Below are 22,970 nucleotides of genomic sequence, written 5' to 3'. Positions count from 1 at the left end.
CATTCACAAATTCGATGCTATCAGAAGAACTACTGGAGTGAAAAATATTGCTGATTGGCCATTGCTTGTTTTTGACTTTCTTGATGCTTGTGTTTTCCCAGTCCTTCAAGCGCAGGTATTTTCAGTTGACTCAACTATCTGACAACTCTTACATCATGAACTTCTATAAAGATGAGAAAATATCAAAAGAGCCTAAAGGCTGTATATTTCTGGACTCGTGCACCGGGGTGGTTCAGGTCAGTAAAGATATACGTTTTTAAAGCGGTTCAGCATACATTAATAACCTTGAGGTGACCAGCAACTGATATTTATTCTGGTTTCTGGGTTCCCTCAGAATAACCGGCTGAGGAAACACGCCTTTGAGTTGAAAATGAACGAAGTGACATATTTTGTCCTGGCTGCTGAGAACGAGCAAGACATGGACGATTGGATCAACACTCTCACACGCATCCTGCAGATCAGCCCTCCGGACGGCCCGGCTCTGGATCGCAAGAGCACGGACCTGAGCGACAGCAGACAGGGTGAGGGCTTACAGACAAGTACAGAACGAATGATGTGTGTCAATGTTGCATTTGCAAGAAAGGTCAATGACGATTAAAAGTTGTCTAATGCTGTTTCACCTATGATCTGTATATGCACCATGGATTTTTTTCCATGCATTGAGATGCGGCACAGAAAATGCATTGAAGGGATCAGTGCAATGATCATTTCTGCACCAATTCTGTTTTTACTATGACGCACACATTGAATTAAAGTGTAGTAATTTTTCCATAAGTTATTCACAGTCATCCTATTAAGCTCTTGACAAAGCAAAGAAAACTAAAACACTTACCAGGAGTTGCAAGAATAACTAAAGTGGTCTAAATGATAAGGTAAATGTTTTATGTGAAATGCACTGCACAGGATGTGATTTCGTGTGAAGGAGAACCTGACACCTGCATCTGTGCAAAAAGCTGGTGGTCAGAGAACAACACCTTTACTCAAACAACACGCTCGTGCACTGTAAACACATCTAATGTTAAAGCACAGTGGGCTTCTGTACGTGCTGCGTTCGGATCATGTGTGAAACAGGCGTAATATTATGACTGCAACGTCTACCCTTGATGAACTCTGTTTGGCCTCCAGTAATGATAGAAGGAAGTATTTTCTCCAGCCATAGCACAAGGATTTTGGAAAGCAACTTCAGATCTATGTCCAACATGGAAATTGGCCTATAAGATCCACAGTACTCTGGGTCTTTTTCAAAACAAGAGCCTCCCCCAAAATGAGGCCACATATTTTCAAGGATTTTAATTTAAAGATGAAGAAGGTGTGATTTTATAATCAAATAGAAAATCTTCAAATGATTCTTTATTACTTTCAGTGTTAAGTTACTTTAAAAAATGCATAGGAAGATACAATAAATACATTTAACAAATTCTTTATGCAAAGCTGTCTCTTGAGGACTTCATTAATTTATTTATTGTATATTGTTCTCCTGAAACCGGTTTGAAACACCAAATTTAATGTAGTAAGATTTGTCTATTTGTCTACATTATCTGCTAAGGAACTGTTGTGTGTGTAAAAAGCTCTTAATAGGCTCTACAAGTGATCTCACAAATCCTTCAGATAGATCATCTGATAATCTCCCTAATTCACATCATTTTCTATTAGATCTGTCATCATTTTCTAAATCTCCTTTCTGGAAATTTCACACCAAATCTATCCGCCTCTTCATATTTCAATCTCCACGAACCCCTATCATCCCTAGCTAGAGAAGCACAACCCCTGTATTTCATGGTCCAGAGGACAGATTATTCAGTGGTCAGAGTCCTGCCATCACAATTGGCTCAACGCTACTCACGTCAGAGAGGAGAAGGATGTCACGCCTGTGTTTCAACTCCCTGCTGAATACCACAGAGGCCTTCAGCAAGATCAAACTTTTCCAACTACCTCCTCATAGAACAGGTGCCTGTGCCATCAATCTCCAACATGGTTCACATTGTCCCATGGCAAGGGTTTTTCCCCTATCTCAACCGGAAGCTGAGGCTATGAAGTCATATATTGAAGAGGAACTCTCTAAAGGTTTTATTAGACCATCCACATCACTTGCCTGTGCTGGGTTCTTCTTTGTCAAAAAGAAAGATGGAGGTCTTCGTCCCTGCATCGATTCCCGAGGACTCAATGACATCACTATCATGTTTCACTACCCCTTTCCTCTAGTCCAGGGATCCTCAAATCAGGACCTCGAGATCCACTTTCCGGCAGAGTTTAGCGCTAACCCTAATCAAACACACCTGAGCATGCTAATCAATGCCAATCAATGTCTTTGGAATCATTAGGAAATCACAGGCAGGTGACTTTGACCAGGGATGGAGCTAAACTCTGCAGTGCATTGGACCTCCAGGGTAAGATTTGAGGAAGGGGGGACTAGTCCCTGTAGCCCTGGAACAGCTCCAAAAGGCAAGATACTTCACCAAGCTGAAACTTCGCAGTGCATACGATCTCATTTGCATCTGTGAGGGTGATGAATGGAAGACTGCTTTCTCTACAACAACTGGGCACTATGAGTATGTTGTTGTGCCTTTCGGGCTTGCCAACAGCCCTTCAGTGTTCCAGGCCTTCAGCAACAATGTGTTCAGAGGCATGTTAAATCGCTGGGTCATTGTTTATATTGAAGACATCATGCTTTTACTCCTGCAAGCTCTTTTCTATTGACAACATCAAGATTTTGCTCCCGCAAGCTCAATCCCATCGAACAAAATTATGATGTGGGCCATCGAGAACTTCTTGCAATGAAGATCACTTTTGAGAAGTGGCATCACTGGCTCGAGGGATCCAAACACCTCTTTACTTTACTCACCGATCACCGCAATCTGCAATATCTGAAATCAGACAATAAGACTCATTCACAGAAAGGCACGATGGTCACTGGTCTTCACCAGATTCGACTTCACAATAACCTAGCATCCAGGCTCTCAAAACACTAAGGGGAAGTCTTCTGTAACGAGGAGACAGTGGTGTTAGGATCCATGTGCAATGGGAAACACCTATTCAGATGATCAGTCTCAGGCATGGGGTATTGTGGGAAGTGAAGTCTGAAAAGGCCGGTTAGTACTCTGGTGATGGTTCCCTCTGGTGGTGGTAGGAGAGGGCCACAGAGGCTGAATTTGGGACAGAATCCTTCTCATACTTAGCTGGTACTAAAAAAAGCATATTCAGTCTGATTAAAGTGATCACCTGATACAGAAACACACATGAAGTGTGATCAAAATCCATGTGACCAATCTGTGAATCCAATCTGTGACCATCACTATATAATTTTATTGAGCTTTTGTTAATTGCATTTTCAGCTGAAATGTGTTTTTGTTGTTGCTCAGAGATCATTGATGCATCATCGAATCATGTCCCTGTTCAAAAAAATGAGGAAACAACTGAAAACGGAATCCACCCTGAGCTGGCCAAGGTAATTAATGTGTTGTTACATCTTAGAGAAGCAATCATTACATCCTCCTTCTGAAAAAAACGGAAACGGCCTTGATGCATTCACCTTTGAACAGTTATTAAATCAGAGGGCTAAAAACAGCGTAGAAAAAGGAAAGATCCTGCTAATATTGTGAGTGAAAGTTCACATGCATCAAAAAAATTTAAAAGTATAATATATTTTTATAAAATATAACATATATTTCATAAAATATATTTATATATTTTATATTTTATAAAATATTTTTCAAAATATATTAGCTAAAAATTGTCTGATAATATATTTATGTATTCTCTACTAATATATATTTTGGCCCTATATATATATTTAGTTTTATTTATTTTTTATTTTTTTAAGCTTTCAAAAATATATTTTGACCTCTGTACATTTCAGTCCAAGAAAATGCATTCATATATTTGATTAACCATTATTAGTAATATTTTTATTCTCTATTAGGCCATCCACATTTGTATTTAACTTAAATAAAACTACTGAAATGTATTTTCTTGCCCCTGAAATGAATTTACTAATATATTATAATATATTTTCAAACGATTGATTAATTGCATCCAAAAAAAAAAGGTTTTGTTCACATAATATTTGTGTGTACGGTGTATATTTATCATGTACATATAAAATCAAACAAATGCATGCATATAAATTACATATAAATTATATGACTGTAAATATATGCATAAATGCAGTTCATGATCCTTTCAGTAAATGTCACTCTTTTACTGTTTAGAATCTTAAAAACACCTCCAGCCAAACAAATAGAGACATAAACATCTCATTAACATTCTGTGATAGAGCACTGTTCATGACTAACACTGATGTTGTGATGTTTCAGTATATTTCTGAGACAGAGGAATCAGCCAGAGCTGCCAGACGAGAGGAAAGACTCAACCTGTTCTCTCTGGATCCTGATATCCCAGTACGTCTTTCTGTTTCATGAAGAGATTGTATTGTTTGAGGGGGTTTGTGCAGGGCATTTCACTGTGGTTGTTATTTTGGTGTGTGAGAAGCGCATGCTTTGTGTTGAAGGTTTCGAGGAGCCCCAGGATAGAGTTTGGGGAGTCTGCTTCTGTCCAGCCGTTCGATGAGAGGCTCGGGAAGAGACTGATGATCTCCTGCTGCTCGCTCAACCTCACACTGCAGGGCTGCGTCAACGAGGCCGAGACCGAGCCTGTGACTAACGTACGAGCTCATGTCCTCTATCACAACAGAACATTCATTCAGAGAAATACAATAGTTCAGTAGCACATATATTTGTTTGCATACTCCTTGCAGAATCTTTATCATTCAAAAGAACAGATTTCATTAAACAATGCATTTTGTTTTTAATGTAGGACATTATGAAATATATATATATATATATATATATATATATATTTCTTAGCATTTTATTTTTCTGTTAAATATCTTACATTCTCTAATCATGACTTTACTTGACATTATTATGACATTTACTTGATAAACAAATTTCTTAAGAAAATAGCTTTTTCATGTTTTAAAAAATATGGTTTTTTTTTTCTTTCTCCATGGATAAATGATTTTTTATTAAAGGGATAATTCACCCAAAAATCTTAATGATGTCATTAATAACTCACCCTCATGTCGTTCCAAACCTGTGAGACCTCCGTTTATCTTCAGACACAGTTTAAGATATTTTAGATTTAGTCCGAGAGCTCTCAGTCCCTCCATTGAAGCTGTGTGTACGGTATACTGTCGATGTCCAGAAAGGTAAGAAAAACATCATCAAAGTAGTCCATGTGACATCAGAGGGTCCGTTAGAATTTGTTGAAGCATCGAAAATACATTTTGGTGTAAAAATAGCAAAAACTACGACTTTATTCAGCATTGTCTTCTCTTCCGTGTCTGTTGTGAGAGAGTTCAAAACAAGCAGTTTGTGATATTCGGTTCATGAACGAATCACTCGTTGTAACCGGATCTTTTTGAACCAGTTCCCCAAATCGAACTGAATCGTTTTAAACGGTTCTCATCTCTAATATGCATTAATCCACAAATGACTTAAGCTGTTAACTTTTTTAATGTGGCTGACACTCCCTCTAAGTTCAAACAAACCAATATCCCGGAGTAATTCATGTACTCAAACAGTACACTGACTGAACTGCTGTGAAGAGAGAACTGAAGATGAACACCGAGCCGAGCCAGATAACGAACAAAAGTTTGATTAAACAGTTTTCGTATCACCAGTAGTTCTTTCAGACAGTTCGATTCAATAAACCGATTCTTTTGCGCTCGAAGTAATGGCGTCATCGGCGATGATTGCCCGGATTCAAGCCTTCGGTTTACCCGCGCTCATAACACTAGCACATAATCAGTTCAGAATCAATCACCAAAAGAATCAGTTCGGTTCAGACGCTCTGTGTGTCGGTTATCTGGCTCGGCTCTGTGTTCATCTTCAGTTCTCTTAATGCTTATTGGAGACTCGAACCATTTCAAATGATTCAGTTCGATTTGGTGAACTGGTTCAAAAAGATCCGGTTACATCGAATGATTCATTCACGAACCAGATATCACAAACTGTTGTGTTTTGAACTCTCTAACACAGACATGGAAGAGAAGACAATGCTGAATAAAGTTGTAGTTTTTGCTATTTTTGGAACAAAATGTATTTTTGATGCTTCAAAATATTCTAACGGACCCTCTGATGTCTAATGGACTACTTTGATGATGTTTTTCTTACCTTTCTGGACATGGACAGTATACCGTACACACAGCTTCAATGGAGGGACTGAGAGCTCTCGGACTAAATCTGAAATATCTTAAACTGTGTTCTGGAGATAAAAGGAGGTCTTACATGTTTGGAACAGCATAAGGGTGAGTTATTAATGACATAATTTTGCTATTTGGGTGAACTAACCCTTTAAGTATAAACTCGCTTACTTTTTATTGAAAAACAAGCCTAAATATCTTAAATCATGTTGCTTCTCATGTATCTTGATTTGTACAGGAGAAGACAAAAACAAAATGAAACTACTAAGAAAATATAATTTGCAGTGTACTACTTTCATTTAATATATTTTGTATTTCATTTTTCATGTATATTGTGCAAGACAAAAATAATTACTGCATTTACACAGATGATCCTGTTCAAAAGTTTACATCCCCTTGATCAGTGTCTGTGATTATTGTTCTTGTCTCATCGATGCCTACAGAAGTTGAGATCCTGCTTTTCTCATCTAAAGCAACTGAGGGAATCAACTTTTACAAAAACTTGCATTTGCTTGTTGCTCGAGAAAGATACAAGAGAATGCAAACTTTTGTAAACGAAGATCAAATAAATCGTTATTATTCTGTCTTCTGGGAAATACTTAAATATCTTATATAGAGGGATATATGTATGTATATTACTATAAAGTTTACAAAAGGCTTTAGAAATGTAGGACACAAGAAGGGTGTGCAAACATATACCCTCAGCTGTATATAGTGTATCATTTATTAATCTCCTTATATCTGACCCTGGAGCACAAAACCAGTAGCACAGGGATATGTGTAGGAGTAACCAATTTCAAAATTATAAATTTTTCGTTGATGCTAAAAATCATTAGGATATTAAGTAAAGATCATGTTCCATGAAGATATTTTGTAAATGTCCTAACATTAATATATCAAAACTTCATGTTTGTTTAGTAATATGCATTGCTATGAATTTCTTTGAACACCTTTAAAGGACATTAAATTTTTTTTTACACATCTCAACTGAATACTGTCCTCCTAACAAACCACACATCAATGAAAGCTTATGTATTCAGCTTTCTCAGTTTCCCCCCAAAACATTGACCCTTATAATTGGTTTTGTGGTCCAGGGTCACATGTGTTTGCTGAATGACTGCTGTCCCTCCTCAGATCGAGCCTTTCTTCGTGTCGGTGTCTCTGCTGGACATCCGTGAGGGCAGGAAGGTTTCCGCTGACTTCCATGTGGACCTAAACCACGAGGTGGTGCGGCAGATGCTCAGTGGCTCTGCTAGTGCAGGAGATCACGGCTCGGATGGTGCTCCGCAGGAAAATGGCCTGAGCTCACCGGTGGAGAAGAAGAGCGAGGACTGCCAGCTGAGCCCGGAGCTGGAGAACTGGCTGCGCTTCCCCAAACAGGTAAGAGTGCAGGAGCCCTTTGATACGGAGGTGGATCTTCAGAGGAGGGATCTGTGTTCATGTGTGTATGTGGTTGATCATTCTGCAGGCGATTTTTTCCATTACGAACCCACACACAGACATCGTGATGGTGGCACGGGTGGAGAAAGTGTTGACGGGAAATATTTCCAGCGGTGCAGAACCCTACATCAAAAACACAGATTCCAGCAAGGTTTGTCATTTCAATGAATTTACATCATAAAGTGCTTTGAATAAAAGCGTCTGCTAAATGCATACAGGTCATGTAATGTGTATGTAGATATTTATAAACTGTAGGGACAAAAGTATTGGGACACCTGACCATTACACCAACAGTAATGTTAACGGCATGGCTTTCTAAATGCATCGACATTAATATGAGTTGGTCCATAATTGCAGCAGTCCTAGCTAACAGGAAATGTTCTCCAATGATTTGTAAAAATCGCAAGGCGCAGAACAAGTGTGTTTGCTAGTTTCAGTCCGACACCGTTCGCATTTTCCCGTCCAGCACCACGTCGTTTAATTAGCAAATGCATTTGCGCTCATTTGTGCGCCCATGGGCGTGCTGGTCTAAAAAAGAGGTGTCTTCAGGCACATTTCTGGTGCATTGCTATTTTAAGGAGCAATGTTTTTTCTTTGTTATTTAAAGAGTGCACGCGCTGCTTATTAAACACAGGGACGCACAGTAGCACACAAACATGACAAATATTACAAATTAAAGGATTGCAATGCAATGCATAAGAATTTGTGTAGGCTAATTAAATATCTATAAATATTTACGTCATTTTACCGTCTGTAAAATGGCAAAAGTGGATTTAGACACGCCCTGAGTGCACCTGCGCCGTGCGCTTTACACTTTTTGTGTTTAGATCGTTAAAATAGGGCCCTAAGTTCTTAAATGTTCTTAAAGTACTGTTTATAGAATGATCTTATCACTTAATATAATATTGGATAAAACGTTGAGAAACCACATTCTTTGAATGTCCGCATACCGTTATTTTTACTTAAAAATGTCCTTAGGAGAAAACATTTGTACTTAATGAATGTTCTTAATGTTGGGAGAAAACACTTTTAATTAAAAATAAACTTCAAAGATAAAATTATCAGAAAATAGTTTTCACGTAACTGTGTCGAATGAAAACTCACGGAGAGGAAGGTTGTGGGTACACAGTCTTTAATTAATCCACATACAGGCCGTTGCTCTGTTTTACCTCCCAATAAACCGGGGGTAGTACAATTCAACAACAAAAACTGCATCTGTAAAGTTATGGTTTATTGATGTCTACACGTACCCCAACCCTAAACCTACCCTTACAGTAATGCAGATCCATTAAAAATCATTGTTTAGCATGAGAAAAAGGAGGCGATACTGATGTGCTCATGCGCAGTAAACCCTGGTAGGAAAATCTGACATGTAGGATAAATGTCAGGACACCGGCTGGTGACACACGTATACCATAGACGAGACCCGACAAACTAGAACTGAACACACAGGAACTTAAACACACGGGCAAACGAGGAAAAAGGCTGAATTAACCAGACACAGGTGAACTGACCAACATAATCAAGGGAAGAATGGGGAAACTAGGTCAATGAACACATGAGGAGAGAAAACAAACTCAAAGTCCAGTTGTTTTAGTAACCTTTAAAAGGCTGGTTGACCACTTTTTTTCTAGGCTTAATTGTGTTTTTTGGGGAGCAGTCTAACGTCTTAATGTTTGGTTTAAAAAAGCATTATTTTACACATAATTGACCTTTATTCTGCAATGCGTTGTCCCTTCTGGAATCAAATACACTGAACTCCAGTTTCTCTGCTTGTTCCATCCAGACTGTGCAAAAGATGTTGAAATCCAATAAACAGTTCTGTAGCAAACTTGGAAAGTACCGCATGCCTTTCGCCTGGTCTATAAGGTAAGGGGATCCTAAATCTCTGGTGCTTCAGCTATACTGGATCAAACACTCAACAAATACAAGCTCTGGCACTATTAAAGCATCTCTTCCTTCTGTATATTCCAGGTCAGTATTTAAGGACAACCAGGGAACAGTGGACAGGGAAAGTCGCTTCTCTCCTCTCTTCAAACAAGAGAGCAACAAGATTTCCACAGAAGACCTCATCAAGCTCATCACAGAGTACAGGAGGTACAGACGAAATCACACACGTGTGGCCCTGGAACACCAAACCAGTTTAAACTGAGATGTGTAAATCATCTGAAAGCTTGTTTTCCACTGATGTGTGGTTTGTTCGGAGGACAATATTTGTCTGAGATACAACTATTTGAAAATCTGGAATCTAAGAGTGCCAAAAAAAATAAAATATTCAGAAAATCGTCTTTAAAGTTATCTAAATGAAGTCCTTAGCAATGCATATTACTAATCAAAAATTTAGTTTTGATGTATTTATGCTTAGATATTTACTAAATATCTTCATGGAACATGATCTTTACGTAACATCCTAATGATTTTTGGCATTAAATAAAAATGTATAATTTTGATGCATGCAATGTATTGTTGTCTATTAAGACTGCTCTTGGATTCCAGGGTTACAAATCTCACGTCATCATAAATCACCTCAGTAAAATCAAGTGTATTTACAGGGCAGAGAAGGCCAGCAAACTCCAGATCATCCCTGGAAACCTTGAAATAAACGTGGACTGTGTTCCCATGGAGTGTCCCAGTACGTCCAACTAACACCACAACCCTCGCATTTGAGGCCAATTTGATGCAATTTTACTCATAAATGTTGAGTTTTAAGCGCTGTTGTGTGGCACACACTCATCATCATGCATGCACATGTTCCTCAGACTGTGTGACGTCCTCGTATGTGGCTCTGAAGCCGTTCGAGGACTGCGCTCTTCACGCTCCGACGGTGGAGGTGGACGAGTTCCTGCAGGACTCTTCTAAGTTTACCCAGCCTTACAGAGTCTACAAGAATCACATCTACATCTACCCCAAACACCTCAAGTATGACAGCCAGAAGAGCTTCGCGAAGGTGAGGAAGACACATTCACACTGGACCTTCAGACTCACAAATGCTGTGAAATCTGAATGGATCGAAATTGCATAAACTTGCCCATGTCAGACCAACAGAGGGCTTCAAATGCTGTCCAAACTAGACAAACAAGACTTTCTGAAGAATATAAGTAGCACTTTAGTTTAGGAACCAGTTCTCACTATTATCTAGTTGTGTATTAGCATGCATATTACTAGCATATCAGCTATAAAACACATATTAATGCCTTCTTCTGCATGATCATATTTTAGATCCCTTAATCCACTCCATACCTAAACTTAATAGCTATCTTACTTTTAATAAGCAGCTAATTTTAACTTCTGACCGGCAGCTGTGGAGTGACTGGTCATGCTGAAGTTGCTTGAGATGTGCTCAGTTTATATTGTTTCAGTCCTCATTTGTTAACGTGCAGTGTACAGTCATGCTGTGTCTGTTCTTAGGCTCGAAACATAGCCGTTTACGTGGAGTTCAGAAGCTCTGATGAAGAACATGCCAAGCCACTTAAGGTAACGTAACACAAGTTTCCATCAGTTTCCATCCACATCTGCTTTAAAATTTGACTCGTGAATATAAATGCTGTGAATGCATTTCCACAGTGCATCTATGGAAAGCCAGGAGGTCCAGTTTTTACCACGACGGCCTGTTCCACAGTTCTGCATCACTCACAGAACCCAGACTTTTGTGATGAGGTTTGCAAAATGTTCTTTTCAAGTGCTTTATCAGCTGTTGTAGGTTACATTAAGATGAAGGTTATGGGTCTTTTACCGTTTGTTGTGATATGCTTGATCAGGTGAAGATTGAGCTGCCCACACATCTTCATGAGAAACACCACATACTCTTCTCCTTCTATCATGTGACCTGTGACATCAATGCCAAGACCAGCTCTAAGAAGAAAGAGGCTCTTGAGACTCCAGGTGTGTGCAAATGCACATTATCCTTTGCTGTGTGTGTGTGTGTGTGTGTGTAGTGCTCTGATAGTGTGTGTATGTGTGTGTTGTGCTGTACAGTGCTCTGATAGTGTGTGTGTGTGTTACAGTGGGCTATGCGTGGCTGCCTCTTCTGAAGGATGGACGTCTTTCCTCTCAGGATTTCAGTATTCCAGTCTCATGCAATTTGCCTGGTGGATATCTACACATTAAAGAGCCCTCATCCACCAAAGTGAGTGCAGGAATCCAGAGTATGATGTATGAAGCATGATGATGAAGACGGAGATTTAATAAGGATGAAGACATACAGTAGAAGTGACTGATTATTAACATCATAAATCTGTAGCAAAAAAAAAAAATTACATTTATATCTCTATACTTTTTGTTATATAACATATTTCTAATAGAGTGATAGCAAATTGCAAAAAAAAAAAAAAAAAGTCTTCTAGCCAATACTGTAATAAACGTATGTCATGTACATTTATATCCATCCTAAAACCTGTCAACAGTAATGCATTGCAAGTAACGTGAGTAAAGTTGTAATGATGATTCAGTGACGTTGGGATCCATGTGCAGCTTTATTAACAAACAGTACGACTCAGACAGGCAAAGTTCAATCAATTCAAGGGTAATTAGGTAAGACCGATTCATAACCTGAGTCCAAGCAGGGGTCGGGGCAGGCGGCAAACAGAGAATAGATCAAACCAATACACAAGCAAGGTCAAAGAGGAAGGCAGAGAGCGATCAGAAGGGTATAAACAATCCAGATAGACAACAGGTAAACAAACAAGGGGTTAACACTCAGAAGGGTCAGCAGAAGCAAAACAAGACTTCACACAGAGGGTAGGGTAGGCACTGATTAAACAGTCAAGATAATGATTTGTACCTGTGCAGGTGATCAGTCTCAGTCATCACGGGGTGAGGGGAAATGAAGTCCGTAGAACAGTATTCTAGTGATGGTTCCCTCTGAGAGGGTTGATTTGTGACAAAAGTAATGCAGTACTTTAAAATTTACAATTAAATATCTGAGTTACTTTGGCAAATAAGTAATACCAGTTACTTTGTTTTCCCATTTATTCACTGACAGCTGTCCTGTCCCAGTGTTGAGTCACTTTCTTTCGGCCAGAGGCTTATTAAATGTAACTTTTGGTGTGAAAGGGCCCTTAAAGTGTAACAAGTGCGTGATGAAAATCCAAAAGGAGCAGATTTTAATGATCACAAGGGTGAAGCACAAACACATACATAACCTTACATATTACTCAACACTTTAATACTTTAAGGACCGACAAACATGAACTAAAGAGACCGGGTTTATAAAGACAAGGGAAGTAATCAGAAGAACAGAAACAGGTGAGGAGTAATCAATTAACTAAACAAGAATAGGAAAATGACCAAATAAGGAAAGCTCAAAGGGAACAGGAGAACGGAAGTCCAAGACTGTGACATACAGTAGTCTGTGTTTCTGTAACACAATACATGTTGATGTTATATAAGAATTTAATCTGTAAAAAAAAGTCTTAAAACAGGAGACCCAAAGACAAATAATGATAAATCACATGCAAAATATTACAATAGTTTGTTTTTCATTTTTATCTTGCAGAATGGCTCGGATGTGAAGTGGGTCGATGGGGGCAAGCCCATCTTCAAAGTGTCCACCTTGGTGCTGTCTACAGTTTATACTCAGGTTAAAAAGAGCCACAGTCTCAGATTAAAATGTACAGTTATCTTGCTCATGTTTTGTGATTTCATAATTCCCCTGTTTTTTGTGTGCAGGACCCCCATCTAAACCGCTTCTTCCAGCAGTGCCAGAAACGAGAGGCAGACCTCTCTCAAGCTCCTACCTCAAACTTCCTCAACTGCCTTAAAGTGAGTGCATCCAGGGCCTGAATCTGTGAGGTCTGGGGCATCGAAACTGAGCTATAACTACAAATCCAACCCATTTTATACACATTCATACATATATTATCTAGAGACAGACATGTAGCTGATGTAGCTCTTTTTCGTCTTCTCAGGGCCTCCTGAGTATGGAGAGGATTCATGTCATAATCCGCTTCCTTCCTGTGATCTTCAACCAGCTCTTTAAAGTGCTCACTCAGAACGACACGGACGAGGTGTCCAGCAGCACCAGCAGGTACAGGCCCATCGCTCGCTCTTCTGAACACACTCAACTCAATCAACATGGCAGATCTGAGTCTCTCTTTAACATCACATTTAACCTGTTTCCATCAGGGTCCTGGTGCACATCTTAGCTAAGTGCCACGAGGAGAACCTGGCCCACTATTTGCACTCTTACATAAAGGTACACAAAAAAAAGTCATGTTTTTGTTCTTGAGGAAACATGTGGCATGTGTGTGGGACACGTCTGTGTTTCTCTTTGGTTTAACCAGTTTGTCTTCAAGACTGAAGCGTGTGGCTTCAGAACGGTTCATGAAGAGCTGGCCAAGGGCATGACCTCTGACCTGAAGAGCAACGACCAGTCGGTCATACGCAATATCCTCAAGGTGAGCTCACATCACCCTCTCCCTCTCACAGAAGTCTCCGACTGTTTAAAGCCTGTCGACTGACATCTGCTGGGTTTTCTGCAGTTCTCCTGGTTCTTTCTGGAGATCATAGTCAAGTCGATGGCGCAGCATCTGCTGGACTCAGATAAGCTTACGGTAAATACTGAGTCAGCAGACATCAATTCATGTGTGTGTGTGTGTGTGTGATTTTAACAGTAGTCGCTCAGTCTAAAATAATGACTTATAATGAAGTCTGAGGACTAATTCTTCTTCGTTTATGAGTATGCATATTACTGGCTGTTTATTAGGCAAGGCAAGGCAAGTTTATTTCTATAGCACATTTCATACACAATGGTAATTCAAAGTGCTTTACATAAAAGAAAGTAATAATCATGAAGAAAAATAATTTCAAAAATAAAACAAGCAATTTAAAAACTTTGAAAATGATTTAAAAAAACAACCTTATTTAAAATGAATTTAAAACGTTTGAAAATATAAAATGATTTGACATCAAATACAGTGAATATTAGTACTAATAAAGCACATCTTAATGCCTCGTTCTGCATTGCCATGTGTCAGATCCCTTAATCCTTAAACTCTATACATAAACTTATTTATCTATCAATAAGCAGTAATTAGGAGTTTATTAAGGTAAAGGTTGTAGCTAATAGTTGGAAATGGTCCACAAACTAAAATGTCATCAACTCTTGGTTTGATTTTATATAAGCTTTTGAGATTAAGTTAAATGTAAAATTACACCAGATACAAGATTAGTACTTTCTTTGCTTTTTAGTTATTTAGATAAGAGTTTACAAATGAACCTGGGTTTGCTTTAAATGCGCATTACAGTCCTTAACTCTGTATTACTGTAAATACTCAGACTTTGCTTTCCAAAGAATCTCATTTATAGCTGCTAAACCCGTAATATTTGCCCTGTTCACAAGCTGTGATCATCTTTACCGTTTTCCTTAAACAGCCAACAAATCAGAATAAAAACCGAATAAATGAAAGATGTTTTTCTGCAGTCTCATCAACATCAAGTGCAACTGCTTCTGTGTCTTTCTCGCGGTTCCTTTAATAAGAAATGTGTGACACGTGTGTTTGCTCAGCTTCCTCGACCGCAGCGGTTTCCCGGCACCTTCCAGAGTCGACTGGAGACCCTGATCATGTCCATGTCCGATCACATCTTCTGGAAGAACAAAGAGCTGGCAGAGGAGACACGCAGCGCTAATATGGCCATAGCTGTCTTTGTGAAGGTCAGGAACGGCACATGACGACTCAGATAATCAAGACTTATAAATGTTGTACATGTGTGCACAATGAAGTAAATAATTAAATTAGATGCAGGACTGTTTTTAAAGCACATAAATAGGTTTATGTATTTTGTGTGTGGATGCATTTGAAATTCAACAGAGTCTCCCTGTTCATAATAATGTTATAAACTTGTTTCAGTGATTAATTCAATAAATGCATGTCCCGTCCTCAGCGGTGCTTCACATTCATGGACCGAGGATTCACCTTCAAACTGATCAGCAACTACACAAACATGATCACAGCCGGTGACAATAAGGTACCTGAATCTCTGAATAAGTTAACGCTGGACGTGAGCATGTGTGAACACTACTAGAGGAATCGATTGATGACCTCTTGATGACGCAAATGTCAAAGCTTCAGATTTGTGGAAACACAAGCCCAAGATTGTGACATCACATCCTGTTGGTTGTGAGAAGATGCATGCTCAAAGTCTAGTGTGATCACGGCTTTAGCATTAAAACCAAGACACTACACATTAAAAAGATCTTTACTTATGTAATGGCTGACATGGGTTTATGTATCATTTATGTGTGTTTTGTCTAGCTCACTGACTGTCTCTGTGTTGCACCGCGTGTGTGTGTGTGTGTTGTTTTTCCAGACGCTGTGTGAGCTGAAGTTTGAGTTCATTAGGGAAGTGTGTAACTATGAGCACTATGTCCCTCTGAGTCTTCCCGTCCCGTCTGCACGAATCACAGGTCAGAGATGTGTCTCAATCACATGACTTCCTGATTAATTAGCATACTATAGGCCACACCCCCTGATGTATTCTGTCTGTCTCATTTCTCTCTGTCAGACAAGGCATCGCCGGAAACCCAAAGTGCTCTGGGTAACTATTAAGTGTTTTTTACTGAACTTATTTTATTCCTCAATGCTGTGGCACAGTTTTCTGAGGAAGTTTAATGCTGTTTTTTAGTCTGGTTGATAATCAAAGTCATAATCGAGTAGCAGCCGCTCTTCTCTTTAGTCGACTAGTCTCTCAGCAGTTTTACAGCACGAGGAATAAATTAACTTGTGCTACAAGGATAATCAGGATCAAGATGTGCTTTACAATTTAATGACGCGCAAGCAGAAGTTCCCAAAAGACTCATTTATCCAAACGTGTTCTGGAGTGTCAAGAACGGGCAACGGTCGGTTACGTGGTTTCTCGCTCTGTCTGATTTCTCAGTGGACTTTCCAGAGTATATTCTGACGGAGGAGTTCTGCAGGAAACATTTCCTCACAGGAGTGTTGTTGAGAGAGCTGGGGCTCGCTTTACAAGACGAGCAGGACCTGAGACACCTGGCCCTGGCCTGCCTCAAGAACCTCATGGCTAAACACTCACTGGACTCCCGCTATGCCACAAAGGTGAACTTTGAGACTGAGAACACTTGAAGTATACAGTCGTTGTGCACCATTCATGTTCGTCTGTGAACTGATTTGAACCGTGTTGTGTGTTTAGGAGAAACAGGCACGGATAGCCTCTCTGTACCTGCCTCTTTATGGTCTGATCCTTGACAACATGCCTCGCTTTTTCCTCCGAGATCTGTTTCCAATCTGTCTGACGGCCAGTGACCAGGTACACATCCGTCAGCTCAACTTTTGATAACATTAGAAGTGGACGTCAGGGAACAGTACACATCTAAAGTAAAAAACGAAAGCAGTTCTTGAGGCCTAATAAGTCATAAGATTTCCTTTTCAGGGTTCCAGAGATGACCTCTGTGTCGGGGTGGGTTTAGGAGGTCAGGTGACCCACGTTTTACGCCATGGGAACTCGATGGATGCGTCCTTCTCCAAGGAGGTGCTCAACTCCATCACAGGTACAGTGATGCTCTCTAGACTGTGTGCATGTGTTTCAGTGACTGCTAGGGGGGGGTTGGAGTTTTTTCATCATAAACTGTCATTATACAGAAGAAACATCCCAAAATAAAAGCTCCTTAGACAGTCATAAGGGTCAATTGTTTTGAATTATCTGAAAGCTGAATAAATACTCAGATTGCAAGAGAGCAGATGAATTTAAAACATCTCTGAAAGAGAATTAACTAAAGCAAACACTGATCACCATAATGATGGTTTGTTGAAATTCCACCATATTTTTTTTTTTGACTATAATTGCAGTTAATAGCAAACGTGATATTATTTCAAAGTCATTAACATTGACAAATCAACTATTTTTAATTGATTCAGTGGTTGCTTGCCATCAGGTTAAGTTCTCCATTGATGTGTGGTTTGTTCGGAGGACGATATTTGTCTGAGATACAACTATTAGAAAATCTGGAATCTGAGAGAGCAAACAAATCTAAATATTGAGAAAATCATCTTTAAAGTTGTTCAAATCTTTCAAATTAAAGTTTTGATATATTTACGGTAGGAACATATATTCAAGGAACATGATCTTTACTTAATATCCTAATGATTTTTGGCATAAAAGAAGAATCATTTTGACCCATCCAATGTATTGTTGTCTATTGCTACAAATACACCCCAGAGACTTCAGACTTCTTGTGCTCCAGGGTCACATATATTGAGTTTCTTTCCCCCAGCCTTTTCTTCATTGGCTGTATCAACCGCTAACCATGCAGACTCCAGAGGTTCCCTCATCAGCATCGAGTCGAACCCCAGCAACAGCGACCGCAATAGTGAGAAGATGGATGGATGTGAAAAGGTGAGCAAGCACATGACATTTGGACTGACTGACAGAACAAAAACAGACGCTCAGAAAGAAAGACTGGTTTGTCTCATATAACCAGAGACTGATTGTGATGACTGTGTTCAGTTTGCCAGGCCGCAGTCTCTCATTGGGTTCGGTGCACGCTTTGACAAACTGGACCAAGCGGAGACCAGAAGTCTGCTCATGTGTTTCCTGCACATCATGAAGAGCATTTCAGAGGGTGAGACTTTAAATGACTGAACCTTGAAGGAACATGTCTATTGCACACATCCACATCTCATACGGTAGCGAGCTGTAACACAATGCTCTGTTGTGAGGATGATCTGCTCTGGTGTTGCAGAGGTGCTGGTTTCATACTGGCATCGAGCCATCCACCAGGAGATCAGCGACTTCTTCAACATCCTGGAGTGAGTGACTCTGTTCATAAACACCATACTGAGGAATGAAGAAGAAACAAGGAATCAACTCCTAGCGGGTTTTCATTATTTTGCTTACTTCTGTTTTAAACAGACTCTGCCTCCAACACTTCCGGTTCCTTGGAAAGCGTCACATTGCCAGGTAAGATCTCTTTCTCTTCTCTTCTCTTCTCTTCTCTTCTCTTCTCTTCTCTTCTCTTCTCTTCTCTTCTCTTCTCTTCTCTTCTCTTCTCTTCTGATTGTATATGTGCTTGTAAACAGGAATGAGAGAATGAATGATGGAGAATTAGAGAATACACAAAACCACGTTTCCATTGAATTCCAGTGCTTTTTGAAATAAACATATCACAGAGAACACGATTCTAATGTATTATGTGTAATTTGTCTGACTATTACAAGCCAGAGTTCAATAAATCAAGCCTGAAAATGATAGATCATTCCTGCTTTGGCAGTATATGTCAAATAAATGCGAACTTTTATCCTGTAAGCTAATATCAAGTAATACAGCAGAAATTGTACCTTGTGGCTGAAGCAAAGTGGATATAACTTGCTTGAATCACAGTCCTTTTTCAAAACCTTGAATCAGTTGCGACCAAAACATGGATAAAAACACCTTTTACAAACCAACTGCAAATGTTTTATTGAAAGTGAAATGTATGGAATGCAATTAACAAATCATCAAACACCATCAAATATGAAGTGTCTGTATAACACGCGTTACTCACTTAATTTGCAAGGCTTCATTTGTTTGCTTTCTGGAGAGAGACACAACTGTTCCTTTTTATTACACAAACGTGTCATTTTAAAATGTGAAACGGATCTGAGATAAGGTAAAAAACCATAGGCACTGGTTCATGGGTCCACAGAGATCAACCAATGAAATAAACTAAAATGAAAAATCGAAAGCACTTCTGACATTACAGGGCCTTGTTTACTGAAATCACATGAGTTTGAGTCAAACGCTCCAAAACAATGGTTGGAAACAAACGATTTGCAGATGTTTCAAAACTTTATAAAGCCTTTCTTAGAAAGCTAATTTGGTCCATAGCAAGTTCACGATGTAACTGCTTTCTGTGTGTTGAACAGGTCTGGTATAAAGACTGAATGGTGTCTGAAATATCTAGCACAGGCTTTTTCTTAGCACGAACTAAAACTAGAGGAACTCTTGCTTACCAATACTTTATAATGAGTAGCAGCCATAAATGAACGGCAGTTTTGTTCCCACTTCATATGTTGTGTTTGTATTCTGATGTGTGTTTGATCTTCCATCTCTCCCTCATCACGCTCTCTGTTCCCTCGTTCATCTTGTCCTCTGTCTGGCTTCCACACATAACTTCACATCCTCACAGCAGTCTCTTAAGTTGACAGCACCAGCATCTGACAGACAAACCTGACTTGTCCTGCTCTTAAACGCTGCTCTAGAAGCTTGGCTTTCATTTTCCTGTCTGTGCTGGCTGTGAGGATGAAGGTTGGCGTTAACCCTGCTGTAATTGGCTCGTTGTGTGCGCAGGAAGCTAGCGGCCGCCGTTAAGCTGGCTCAGGCCACACAGAACAATGGCACCCTGAAGGGGTCTAACGTGTCCTGCCAGTCTTCAGGGCTCCTACCCCAATGGTAAACACCTAACAGGTCCACACAGAGCTCCCAAAACCACTTACACTCCTAAAAATAAAGCTTCTGGACTGGCATCTGTGTTTCCATGAAGAACCCTTAACATCAGTCCAACCTTTCCATTTCAGGGTCTGCGTATTGGAAAACGCTTCTTGAGAATATTAAAATGTTCACATTGACCCAAATCGGCTGTGAAAAAACCCTTTTGGAAGCTTTATTTCTAAAAGTGAAACACAAAGTGTGCAATGCATAGAATTAAGTATTGCAATGAATGCATTTCTCAGCTAAATGAGTTATAACCCTGAATATAACGTTCTTAAACACACTCACACATGCATTAAACATTCCTCCCGCTTTATATCAGGTGTCTTTAACTGTGCTTGTGTAACACGTTAATTTTCTGGCACAGTGTACTCATTGTGTTCACCTTTGCTGATGTTGAGGAAGGTTACAAGGGGTAGAAATCCAGTGTAATAACAGTGTAATAACAGTGTAATAACTACAGAAATTACTGCATGCAGATATTTTTAAAATGTAAGTTCACACAAAACATGACATAGAGTGAGTGCAGTTTGTGTTGGTGCTTAAAGACACTTTGTATAAAGTGGGAGCGTCCTGTGTAAATATCATCATGTCACATCCATAGTGTGGGAACCATTTTGGTCTGTATCCAGTAAACCCGTCTCATTCACCTCCTGATGTAGTTCATACAGGCTTTCTGCAGGTCTTATAAAGGTCTTCATTCTTTCTTTCATAAAATCATTAAATATGACATGCACTGCAAAAAATAAATCTTCCTTGGTATTTTTGTCTTGTTTTCCAGTGCAAACATCCGTAAAAGGATAGTTCTCCCAAAAATGAAAATTCTGTCATTTATTACTCACCCTCATACTTTTTGAATGCAAAGAAAACTAAAATAATGACTTAAATCAACAATTCTTCACCTCCTCATCCAATCTGCCGTTTTTGTTTTCTTTGTGCACAAAAATTATTCTTATAGCTTCATAATATTTCACCGATGTCCTTGCTGTGGTAATATCATGTTAATATCCTTGCTGTCTATGGAGGGTCAGAGAGCTCTCAGATTTCATCAAAAGTAACTTGTGCTCTGAAGATGAATAAAGGTCTTATGTGTTTGGAATGACATGAGGGTGAGTAATTAATGACAGAAATGTACATTTTCTGGTGAACTATACCTTTCAGTCAAGATCTACATTTAACCGAGATTCAAACTGAAGATGTAAAGTCTTGTTTTCTGAAAAAATGTGAAGTGATTTTTTGCCTAAAATACAAGTCAGATTGTGTCAAAGCAGCTTTACAGTATTAAACAGGGAAATAGTGTGCAGTTCTCCTTTGGCCAGACAAATTTTCTCATAAAACAAGACATACCTTAAATGTGCTAATCTTAATTTTACGAATATTAAGACATTTGCACTGACAACAAGACAAAAATATTGATTGATCAAGTGCATTCATTAATTAAGTGTAATGTGACCAGAAAACTGTTTTCATTTTCTAGTGTTAGGGAGCAGAGCTCTTTTATATCAAATTATTGCAAGTTGTATTTCAAACCTTGAAGTGTTGCCAATACAAAACATTTACAGTAGAAACATATTTACATAAAGTGTTCTATATATTTTGTAAAAAGCTTTACATTTACCTTCAGAAAGCCTGCAGAAACCCTGTTACATGTCTCTTTTGAAACAGAGAAAATTAAAAGCTATTTAGGATACTTTTTAGTTCAAACCTACTGCACATTCACAGGTTAAGAGACACATTTTCAAAACAACGGTTGACTTTCTGTAAACACTATAATAATTTCCAGCCGTTCCGAGCAAGAAAGTAGAGAAAAAGAGAATTGAATCATTTTCTCTGCTATCATCATGACATCTGAGGATTATGTTATTGCTGCTGTTCCCAGGATGCTCTCTGCTCAGGACGGGCACAGACACGCCCGCTCACAGACCATGCCCATCATCAGGGGGAAGAACGCCCTCGCCAACCCCAAACTACTGCACATGATGGAGACAACAGGTACTCACCCGCCTGTGAAGACCTGTGATACATACGACAAAATTACAATCACTGGACGGAGCAAAAGCACGTGTATCGTAACTGTGTGTGTGTGTGTGTGTGTGTGTTAGATGGAAATGCGTCTGAAGGAGAAAGCGTCAGTCCTACAGATATTGAAGCCAATCTTTCTACCGAAGTAGCTCTGACCGTGTTAGATGTTCTGGATCTGTTTGTTCATCATCACAAGGTAATATAGACACAGCTTTGTGATGTGTTCAATATACACTCTCATGATAATAATGTTTTTCAATTAAAGAAATACTTAAGTTGTACTTGAAGTGTGCATTACAATCTTTTTTTAAATCAAACATTTTATGAGATTATTATTTCTTTTCTTTTATTATTGTAATTTTTTTATCATGAGTATAAAGCAGTTTTCTCTGTTTAAACTGAAAAAAATGAGCCTAAATATCTTATAAAAGTAATTATAATAATATTCATAATGACTGCACTTTGATTGGATGGACACAAGTATTTTCATGTCACACTACACATGCCAACATGAACTCGTTTAATGTCAATTTAGATATCAATCAATTATCACTGCAATATTCATAATGAGTCTGACTGTTCAGTTGATTCTGAATGTAAGGAGGTTATCTGGCCATCTGATGGACACATGGTGCATCTTCTTCAAGACGTCTTCTCTTCTTCTGTAGAAACGGTTGCAGCACGAGGACGGGCAGAACTCTCTGATGAAGAAAGTGTTTGACACGTACCTGCTGTTCTTCCAGATCAACCAGTCCACCAGCACCCTCAGACACGTCTTCACCACCCTGCGCCTCTTCATTAACAAGGTGTCACGCTTTCTCCAAATACTTTCTTCTTCCCAACATTGGCGGGTGCAAAAAGTGATTGGGTGAATTCAGATGAT

The 22,970-nt window shown here is 39.1% G+C and overlaps 1 protein-coding gene across 9 annotated transcripts in view; it reads left to right on the top strand.

Annotated features, from left to right (window-relative positions):
* dock10 (dedicator of cytokinesis 10) overlaps nt 1–22,970 on the top strand; it is a 102,883-nt gene that overhangs the window by 65,014 nt on the left and 14,899 nt on the right. For 7 of the 9 annotated variants that reach the window (XM_026282959.1, XM_026282964.1, XM_026282961.1 and 4 more), the window contains exons 7-42: nt 102–236; nt 335–521; nt 3,360–3,445; nt 4,314–4,397; nt 4,508–4,660; nt 7,337–7,582; nt 7,671–7,793; nt 9,429–9,511; nt 9,617–9,739; nt 10,195–10,274; nt 10,402–10,589; nt 11,051–11,116; nt 11,207–11,299; nt 11,401–11,524; nt 11,647–11,768; nt 13,137–13,220; nt 13,310–13,402; nt 13,549–13,667; nt 13,766–13,835; nt 13,924–14,037; nt 14,122–14,193; nt 15,147–15,293; nt 15,524–15,607; nt 15,950–16,046; nt 16,145–16,177; nt 16,517–16,695; nt 16,790–16,906; nt 17,030–17,147; nt 17,871–17,992; nt 18,104–18,218; nt 18,339–18,405; nt 18,509–18,556; nt 19,925–20,026; nt 21,945–22,057; nt 22,168–22,283; nt 22,756–22,893. In XM_026282959.1, the coding sequence (XP_026138744.1) occupies nt 102–236; nt 335–521; nt 3,360–3,445; nt 4,314–4,397; nt 4,508–4,660; nt 7,337–7,582; nt 7,671–7,793; nt 9,429–9,511; nt 9,617–9,739; nt 10,195–10,274; nt 10,402–10,589; nt 11,051–11,116; nt 11,207–11,299; nt 11,401–11,524; nt 11,647–11,768; nt 13,137–13,220; nt 13,310–13,402; nt 13,549–13,667; nt 13,766–13,835; nt 13,924–14,037; nt 14,122–14,193; nt 15,147–15,293; nt 15,524–15,607; nt 15,950–16,046; nt 16,145–16,177; nt 16,517–16,695; nt 16,790–16,906; nt 17,030–17,147; nt 17,871–17,992; nt 18,104–18,218; nt 18,339–18,405; nt 18,509–18,556; nt 19,925–20,026; nt 21,945–22,057; nt 22,168–22,283; nt 22,756–22,893 (4,041 nt within the window). The remainder of the gene's footprint in view (nt 1–101; nt 237–334; nt 522–3,359; nt 3,446–4,313; nt 4,398–4,507; nt 4,661–7,336; nt 7,583–7,670; nt 7,794–9,428; nt 9,512–9,616; nt 9,740–10,194; nt 10,275–10,401; nt 10,590–11,050; nt 11,117–11,206; nt 11,300–11,400; nt 11,525–11,646; nt 11,769–13,136; nt 13,221–13,309; nt 13,403–13,548; nt 13,668–13,765; nt 13,836–13,923; nt 14,038–14,121; nt 14,194–15,146; nt 15,294–15,523; nt 15,608–15,949; nt 16,047–16,144; nt 16,178–16,516; nt 16,696–16,789; nt 16,907–17,029; nt 17,148–17,870; nt 17,993–18,103; nt 18,219–18,338; nt 18,406–18,508; nt 18,557–19,924; nt 20,027–21,944; nt 22,058–22,167; nt 22,284–22,755; nt 22,894–22,970) is intronic. The other 2 variants (XM_026282958.1, XM_026282962.1) reach the window with 2 other exon arrangements.

Source organism: Carassius auratus, chromosome 15, assembly GCF_003368295.1.
Source record: "Carassius auratus strain Wakin chromosome 15, ASM336829v1, whole genome shotgun sequence".
Taxonomy (NCBI): domain Eukaryota; kingdom Metazoa; phylum Chordata; class Actinopteri; order Cypriniformes; family Cyprinidae; genus Carassius; species Carassius auratus.
Note: the sequence above shows the minus strand (reverse complement) of the source record. Positions and strands in the feature narration are given on the sequence as shown.